The sequence below is a fragment of the Tripterygium wilfordii genome, chromosome 18 (assembly GCF_013401445.1).
Source record: "Tripterygium wilfordii isolate XIE 37 chromosome 18, ASM1340144v1, whole genome shotgun sequence".
Classification (NCBI taxonomy): Eukaryota; Viridiplantae; Streptophyta; class Magnoliopsida; order Celastrales; family Celastraceae; genus Tripterygium; species Tripterygium wilfordii.
In genome coordinates, this window is record NC_052249.1 from 4530337 (window position 1) to 4540225 (window position 9889).

At 37.1% G+C, this 9889-nt stretch overlaps 1 protein-coding gene across 1 annotated transcript; it reads right to left on the reverse strand.

The window, feature by feature from the left end:
- Positions 1-6030: 6030 nt before the first annotated feature.
- Positions 6031-8277, reverse strand: LOC119984562 (adenosylhomocysteinase-like). Its single transcript, XM_038828561.1, has 2 exons — positions 7492-8277; positions 6031-6994 (listed from the first exon to the last, which is right to left on the reverse strand). Exons 1-2 carry the CDS (start codon positions 8200-8202, stop codon positions 6248-6250), a joined length of 1458 nt encoding a protein of 485 aa, XP_038684489.1. The 5' UTR covers positions 8203-8277; the 3' UTR covers positions 6031-6247.
- Between the last annotated feature and the right edge of the window lie 1612 nt (positions 8278-9889).

The window sequence follows — 9889 nt, forward strand, 5'->3', positions numbered from 1 at the left end:
TTAATTAAGGTTAAAAGTGATGTCAACTCTACTTTCACTATTTTCTTCTCAATAGATATTCTAGATTCCAATATTTGCTCTCTTTTGGTGGCTGACCTGACCAGACCAGACCAGCCCAGCCTTGGATTTCTTATTTTCTCCTCCTGTTGCTTCCCTATCCACTATAAAATGTTTCAGTAACTTTCTCCCGGTTTACATCTCTAACTATTGGATGTGAGAAAAATGAATGCAAATGAGGGGATCCAAATGAATTAATTTGATATTTTCCATCGCTTATATAGCTATGCTCCGCGATTGGGACTTTTGATGGTTCTATGCAATATGTTAGGGATTATTGACACTTTATTCTGGGATGAGAGCCCTGGGAGTGTGTGGATCCAAGGTTTCAGCCATCCATATTCACATAAACCATCCAAAGTAGAATGTACAGATAAAGGACAATTGAAGCTTTGAGATCAAGTTTACAATATATACTTGGAAGGAATTACTGCACGTAATTTTTTGTCGTCTGAATTCATTTTGATCACTCACAAGCTAACAATCTGATCTGATTATATAGCTTCCAACGAAGAACTTTTGTATGACAAGTGCTAATTGCATTTCCTGTTCATTTTGTCTTTGCAGATACTTTGCCCTTCTTCATGTTCAATCAATTTCAATTTCAGGACAGAAATTGTAACATCCTTGCAAAAGGAAGAAGGATAAGGGAAAAGTGGATGGAATTTCAATTAGTTCTTCCTCTGCGTTGTGTTTGCCCAAATAGATCAATGTGGCATATGTGATAATCGTTGATTAAAAATACACGTGGAATCAATTTAACATCCAACACTACACATAGAATTGCGGGTAGAATGGGAGTGGGGTCACAAGCATTTTTCAAATGGAATACAAAGCCTCAAGATGAATGATAAGCTCCAATCATATTCTAGTTTTCTCAATTCTCCTCTCACCCTATTGGTAAGATTTCAACCATCTGACCCAACACCAAACCCACTTTACAAATATTAAAATAAAATCCAGATTTCCTTGTTCCTTCATTAGGCACTGATTCAATGGACAGAATGTTCTCATTAAATCGTAAGCACAAAAGAATATGCATTGGACAGATTAACCCTCAGAAAAGTATGGACATTAGCACCACTAGCTTCCACCCACTTTCTTTTATTTTTGTCTTCATCCTACTAGGTGAAACATTAAGATGATTTTCTAGAATAATGCATGTATTCAGAGGAATACCACTGAGAAAAAGATCAAAAGAATATAGTAATACAGTTATGATATACATACATGGGATTGGTATACATAAATATACATAATGACATGACAAGCCATGTAAACAAGTGACTAAGCAAATTCAAAAATAAAAAATCAAACCCTAAAATCACTCTTATCTCTCCTCATATTTCACTTTTCACTCTCTCTCCCTCTCCTCTTTCTCACGTGAATTCTCTCTTCCTCTTTGTAGTAACCGGTTTTCGTCCAGCCAAAAATATTAGTAAAAGAAAAATAAGTATATGAAATCCAAAATAAAAATTAAAGGAAGAAAAAGAACCCCAAACTCCTTTCTTTACTTAAAAACCCGTGGATTCATAAACTCAAAATTTAAAGCCCAATTCTTAAGTTTTGGCCCAATTATCAAAAACAAAACCTTAAAAAATATCTAGAGAATAAAAATAAATAAATTAAATGGAAAATTAAAAGTGGAATAGACCAAAAAGAATAGACACTTAGTTAAAAGGAAAGAAAAAGTAAGGGCAAAAGAGACAAATTGAAAGAACTAGGGTTTTAGGAAAGAGGTGGGTGGTCTCATTCTCTCTTAATATAAAAGAAAGGTAGCATTCTTTGAGAGGAGGGGTTGGAAGCAGCCGCACAACAAGGAAAAGGGGAGGGAGAGCAAAAAAAGAAAGAAAAACAGAGGAGAGAAAGAGAGAGAGCAAGGCAGCCGAGGGGAAAGAAGACAGCAAGAGAGAGTCAAAGAAAAAGAGAGAAAATCAGGGGAGCAAACCGTGAGAAAGAAAAGCCAAAATTAAGGGAGAGTTGCGGAGAGAGCCTTTCGTCACTCAAGGAGAACTTTGATTCTAAGAAAAGGAGGACTTTCTATTACTCTAAGAAGGTAATATCTCATATACACTTTGGTTCTTTGGATTCCATTTCCTCGGCTCTGTTTCTGTTTCTATTGCAGATTCATTTTCTGAGTTTCTTCGGGTTCTTGGCCTCTGTTTCCATTTCATGTTTGTCATGTTTGTTCTATGTTGATGAATGACTGAGATTTTGCCCATATTTGAGACTCTTCCTCCTGTAGGCATATATTGGTCTCTGTATGCATATATATGTTATACGTGTTTATATCTGTTTATATATGATGTGTATATATATATACATATGTGATGTGTATATATATATGGTATGTTACATGAAGTGTATAGTATATATATATATATATGGCGTGTCTATGAGTTCATGTGTGTTTGTATGTGTATATATGCTGTGTGCGTGTGTATATATATATATATATATATGTTGTGTATGTATGGATTTGCTTGTATGTATATATACACCGTGGGTATGGGTGTGTATATAGACCGTGGGTTATGTGTAAACGTTTTATGTGTTCATATATATGTATATGCATGTATATGTGGTTTGTAGATTTATATGTGTTTATTATCATATATGTTTATATGTACATGCGAATTCTTAAATATTGGGCTTGGTTTGATGTTGTGTTTGGATAATCCTTTGATCCCATTATTTTTGTGTTTGATGTTGGGGCTTGGACCGGGCTTGATCCCACTTGGGCCGAAGGGAATACTTAGAGGATTTGGGCTGGATTGAAGCAATGGGCCTCGCGATTGATATTTGATTTTTGTACATTTTATTATTTGTCATGCATAATTGTAAAGTGTAAGTCTTGTAATAGTGTAACAAAAATAGTAAAAATGCATACATGATATTCTAGGATGTTAGAAGCATATAGAAATTAGGAATTGATTTTGTGAATGAATTGCATTAGAATGCATGCTTAGGACTTTGATTTTTCACACTATGCCATGATGCTTAGACGTGTGTTAGGATTGTTTGAATGCCATGAAAATAAATGCAACGCGTTAGTCATTAGAATTAATCCAAGCCGTCTCACTTTAATAAACACACCAAGATTAATTTACGGAACCTTTATGTTTTGTTTAAATACCAAGGAGCCTTCAAGATATTGGGTTCCATTGGCATTCATTCAAAACATTTGGATTTCGTGGACCCGGAAAGTTAATATGTTTTTAGGGATTAGGAGAATTTATTTAAGGACTCAAAGGGGATTTAAAGATATTTGGCCTGTCCGATGGGCCTTAAATGGATTATTCTTTTTTCATGAAGAACATAATTGTGAGTAAGGCTTAAATTGAACATTTCTCCTTGATTGTGAGCCCTTTTGATACATCAACCAAGTCCCCAAAAAGTCTCTTTTTCAAAAACATCAAAATCCACTCCAAGTGGAAATTTTCATCCAAACTAAGCAAAATCAACATTTTTGGCCAAGCTAGGAATGTCCCCAATGATCCCGTGCACCCTCTTTTCAAATCATTATAATACACACTCCAAGTGGAATTTTTATTTATCTTTGGTCCGAGAATGGCCCCAATGATCCCGTGCACACATTTTTTCAAATCATTCAAATCCACTCCAAGTAGAATTTTTATTCATCCTTGGCCAAGCCGGGAATGGCCCCCATGATCCCGTGCATACCTTTTTTCAAATCATCCAAATCCACGCCAAGTGGAATTTTTATTCATCTTTGGCCAAGCCGGGAATGTCCCCAATGATCCCGTGCACACCCTTTTTCAAATTACCAAACCCACTCCAAGTGGGATTTTATCTAATCTTTGACCAAGCCAGGAATGGCCACAGTGATCCCGTGCACCTTTTTTTCCAAACCACTCCGAGTGGATTTTTCACTACATTCCAATAAGACCCATCAAAATGGGATTTTCAAAAACAAATTAGAGCCAAATAGGAAAACATTCAAAGGTAACCATTTTCGGGAGTTGAGAGGTGCTTAACACCTTCCCCATACTCAATAGACCCCCTTTCCCATTTTTCTCGTAGACCAGAACAGATGTCCAATTGCATCCTAAAAATCAATTGGTGGCGACTTCATTGTTTTTATGCCGGTTGCTTCACTCTTTCACGGCCAACAACATACCTCCTCCATCCGGCCACCAATATGATCGCCTTTGCCGCCAAAAGAAGCGTCCGGCCGCCAGGAGCAACGCCCAGCCACCACTTTGCTGTCAACGGTTGTTGATTTTGCCGAAAATCCACCATGAAGCCTTAGGTATCCATCGAACAAAAATCACAGATCCGACTGATTCTGATGTCGGTTTGACAACCCGACACCACCAATGGACTCCCCTACGTGAGGAGCACCTAGCCCAGCCCTTCCTCGCTCGAAACAGCCACCGGAAAATAGAGATCCAAATCGAAGGTATGCTACAGTGCGCTATTACACTGTCCCCAATTAATTACACTGTCAAGAAAAATCTTAATTATCAAGATGGGGAGTTGAGTTCAAGTTTCTTTGGTGATAGTGAAGTCTAATGTTATGATCTAGTGTATTATTAGGTTTCATTGTTTGAATTTGTTATGACATTGTTATTATTAGGTTTCACATGTTCAAGATTTGTAGTGGTTTTTGTTGATTTGATTGTTTTGGCTTGTTTATTTGTTATGACATTGTTATTATAGTTTTTTATGTTCAAGATCATAGTTGTGATTTTTGGTAGTGTATTTCTTCCAGTGTGTTTATCCCAATGGGTTGTTACACAATGAAATCTGATTCTGTATTTAGTCCAGAGGTTATTACACTATGAATTTGATAGTGTATTTGGCCCAGTGTATTATTGCACTATTTGTGCACAATGTAATTAACCCAAAGATTGTTGGGTATTGCCTAAAAATTTTAGCAACCTTGATAGATACATCAAATTCTAAATCCCTTTTAGACACTGCAAAAACAGAGATGCATCCATTGGGCCTTTGGGCAATGCATATTGTATTTGGAACATTACAAATTATGCACAATGCACTAGTTCAACACATTGACATTTTGATATGTAATTATTTTTCGAATGCATTTTCTGTATTTCGATATCCTCTCATTTTGCACAACCTAATTTGTTTGTTTGAAAGTCATCGTTCACTAGTGCGTAATGTAATTGAACCTTCTTTTTCAGGATGACCAAAACCAAAGACACAAATGGACTCGCCTACGTGAGGAGCACCTAAGCATATTTCTCGTTATTGTCTATAGGTTCAAATGTAAGACCAATGTAATTAGGTTTTGTTAGGGAATATTGGTTTTACACTGTCATTTATAAAATGTAATTCATATTTTTGTAGCCCTAAACTATTGCGTAATGTATCTTGACAATCTATAATTTTGCACAAAGCATGAAATTTGACTCTGTATTTAGTCCAGGGGTTATTACACTATGAATTTGATAGTGTATTTAGCCCAGTGTATTATTGCACTAGGTTTTGTTAAGGAATATTGGTTTTACACCGTCATTTGTAAAATATAATACATATTTTTGTAGGCCCTAAACTATTGTGTAATGTATCTTGACAATTTATAATTTTACACAAAGTATGAAATCTGACTCTGTATTTAGTCCAGGGGTTATTACACTATGAATTTGCTAGTGTATTTGGTCCATTGTATAATTGCACTATTTGTGCACAATGTAATTATCCCAAAGATTGTTGGGATAAGAAAGAGGAAAGAAGTTGGAACGAAGAGAGAGAAGAAAAGTGGTGTGTAATCTCTGAAGAGAGAGAATGGGAGAGAGAACCAAAAAAGTGAGGTCAAAAAAGTAGTATTCAACTTTAGGGTTTTGACTACATAAATCTATATGGCATGCTTAGTTGGCATGCCACATAGATTATTTATGTTATGGATATCAAGAATTATGTACCTATGTCATTTTCCTTTGTAATAACGTTAATAACCTCAAGAGAAGTAGTTCATAACTGAACGGAAAAATGCACAAAACTTTACTCAAATCCGCAATAAACAACCTTAATTAATTGTTGTCTTCAAGAATACAAAAAATCAAAGGTAGTGAAAAAGAATACTAACCCTGCAGCAGCCCCCCAAAGTCCCATTCAAAACCTTATTCAATGCCATATTGTTAAAAAAACAATCAAGCCTTCGAAATGTACTCTTTTTCTCAAGTTCTTGAGAGTTTGTCCTTCAATACCTGTAATGAGCAGGCTTGTATGGACCTTCAACAGGAACACTGATGTAGTCAGCCTGGTCCTTGCTGAGTTTCGTAAGCCTAGCCCCAAGCTTCCCAAGGTGAAGAGCAGCCACCTTCTCATCAAGGTGCTTAGGCAAAACATACACCTTCTTCTCATACTTTCCAGTGCTCTTCTCCCTCCAGAGCTCGAGTTGTGCAATCACCTGGTTTGTGAATGAGCATGACATGACAAAACTAGGGTGGCCAGTGGCACAACCCAAGTTCATGAGTCGTCCTTCCGCCAACACAATGATGCCCAAGTTGGTGTCAGGGAAGACCCACCTATCAGTTTGAGGCTTGATGGTGATTCTCTTCACGCCAGGGAAGGTTTCAAGCCCAAGCATGTCAATCTCATTATCAAAGTGACCAATGTTACAAACAATGGCATTGTTCTTCATCTTCCTCATGTGGTCAACCATGATGATGTCCTTGTTGCCGGTGGTGGTGACGAAGATGTCGGCCTCAAAAAGAACATCCTCAAGCGTCAGGACTTGGTATCCCTCCATGAGAGCCTGAAGGGCACAAATAGGGTCTATCTCAGTCACAATCACGCGGGCTCCAGCTTGCTTCAAAGCAGCAGCACAGCCCTTGCCCACGTCTCCATAACCACAGACAACACCAACCTTGCCGGCAATCATGACATCACTAGCCCTCATCAGGCCATCAGGGAGTGAGTGACGGCAACCATACAAGTTATCAAACTGTTTGCACCAAAATTACAGAAATGATTAATCTAACTTAAGAAAGAATTCAAATTTGCTCGCCTAGACATATGACATTACAAACCAGATTAGTCTGACTTCATACAAACACGAATGGAAATACGATATGGTTATATCTTCAGTCAGAGAAAATATGAAAATGAAAGAAATACGTTTATGATGAAGAGTTCAATCATAAACATTAACCGGAACCCAAAAACAGAGCTTAAGCACAGGAGAATAAAAGAAAGTACAATATACCAACCAAACCAATATTAAGCATTACTAGCAATATCATTAGGGGATTAGCACCACCAAGCTAACATACATTTGTGGACTACAAATATCATTTTCCACACTTAATGTTTCAAGCTAAGATCTTTAACAGCTAAACCGAATCTGATAGCAAAGGCTAAGTATTTGACAAACAAAATATAAAAACTAAGCAGATTTAAACCATATCAAAAACTGAAACTAGATCTGGCCAAGTAGGATACCTTGCTCTTGGTGACAGAGTCGTTAACATTGATAGCGGGGAACAAGAGAGTCCCATTGATCTGCATCTGGTACAGCCGCTTAACTCCAGTGGTGGTCTCCTCAGAAACACCAACCAATCTCTCCTTCATCTTGTGGTACTTCTTAGGATCGGTCTTGAGTCCATCTCTAATGATAGTCAAGACGATCTGGAACTCTGCATTGTCGGTGGATGCAGGATCCGGGAGCGTCCCTGTCTTCTCATAGATCTCCTCGGCCTTAACCCCCTCATGAATCAACAGAGTAGCATCACCTCCGTCATCAACAATCAGGTCAGGGCCACCACCAGGACCCCAATCAAGAGCACGCTCGGTACACCACCAGTACTCCTGAAGAGTCTCACCCTTCCAGGCGAACACAGCGGCGCTGTCACGAGCAATAGCTGCAGCGGCATGGTCCTGAGTCGAGAAAATGTTGCAGGAACACCAACGGACCTCGGCGCCAAGTGCGGTGAGGGTCTCAATGAGGACGGCGGTCTGGATGGTCATGTGGAGGGAGCCGGTGATCTTGGCGCCCTTGAATGGTTGAGAGGGACCGTACTCTGTCCGGCAGGACATGAGCCCAGGCATCTCGACCTCGGCAAGCTCGATCTCAAGGCGGCCGAAATCGGCGAGGGACATGTCCTTGACCTTGTACTCGCGGCCGCCGGCGGTTTTCTCGACGAGTAAAGCCATTTCGTAGATGTAGATATGAGATTCAGATTTTAGAGCTTCAAAGATGGAGAGCGAAGTTTGAGCGAGCGTATGGGGACGAGTGAGGATGTATAAATAGGTCAGTAGTGTGTGTGAATGGACGGCTGAGATTTAGTGAGTACGGTTGGTGGATTTGGCAAAAGATGTACGTAGGTTACACCGTCTGATGCGGTGCCATTTGTGGCTGTCATGTCGAGTTTGCTTCGTAACATTCGTTACGTGGAAATGCAAGATAAATCTAGGCTATCTGACACAGGAAAATCTTGATTTTCAATGTTAATGAAAATATTGTGAAAAATATATTGAGCTTAAAGTTGTGAAAAATATGCTGAGCTTAAAAGCTATGAAATATACTGTGAGGTGTTTGGTGAACTAAAAACTGACGATAACGAAAAAACTGTTGAAATAAAGTATTATAATATTAGTTTTTTATATTAAAATTAATCTAATAAATATAATTCTGATTAAAATTAATTTTAAGTATTAATTAATAAATATTTTTAATTATTAATTAATAAATATTAATATTTCTTTATTTTAAGTATTATAACTGTTAAAATATTTTTATAGTATTATAACTGTTAAAATATTTTAAGTATTAAAATTATTTTAATACGTAATCTAATAAATATAATTTTTATTAAAATTTAATAAATATAATTTATTATAAAAAAATTAAGTATATTAGAAAACTGTATACATAATATTATAATATTAAATAGATAATTGTATATATATTATTAAAATTGTGGGGTCCACATTAATTATTATAAAAACTTAAAGACATAATCATTACGTGCGCCCCACAATTAAAAAATTTTAAAAAAAAGAGTAGGCGGATCCGCCTACAGAAGCTCCTAAATGGAGCTTCTTATATTGCTGCGGAACTGCTGTAAATTGTGGAGCGGTTCCGCTGCAGCCGTTGCACCGTTTGGTGCAGCGGAAATGAAGAGAGCGGGCCACTGCACCAAACAGGCAGCTACTCACTGATGCATAGAATTCCTTCCAAACAAAATTAGATTTTTTTTGAGAATAATATTGAGACTCCAAATATGATTACATTTCACCCCAATTAATTAATGTAAACTATTGGATATTAAATGAGTTCTATATGTATTATGTTTAAATAGAGTTCAGATTTTGGAGTTATGTAACTTTTCTCTCTTTTGCTTAAACAAAATTCACTGAATTTTTCCCTTATGATAAATTGTGAGCATTGTTTAAGTGAACAAGAGAGTGACACATTTCATTACTGGGATAACTAAGATGTTTTTTTATTGGGATCCTTATAACTTCTTATATCTATTTAAATTAAAAAAAAAATTTGAGAGACACACTTCGCATGTTGTGTTGAATCCTTAACTAATGGCCTAACTAGTAGCGGATCAGCTATTTGGGGCATACACAATAGCTTTTTTCAATATCTAAGACATGTGATGATGTCACAAATAGGATGGATCCTATTAGACGAATCAGTTAGTCAAATTGGTTCTTTGATGGCGAATTCCTTCATTTCGATTCCTTCCTGATGACAAATTCCTTTCCTTCTATACAATGAATGAACATAATTAAGTTATGGTAGGGCCTCAAGGATGTGCTCAAGGGAATCTCTTTGATGCTCAAGTCAGCAAAGTACTCATCAACACAAAACTTTGCTAAGGAGAATTGC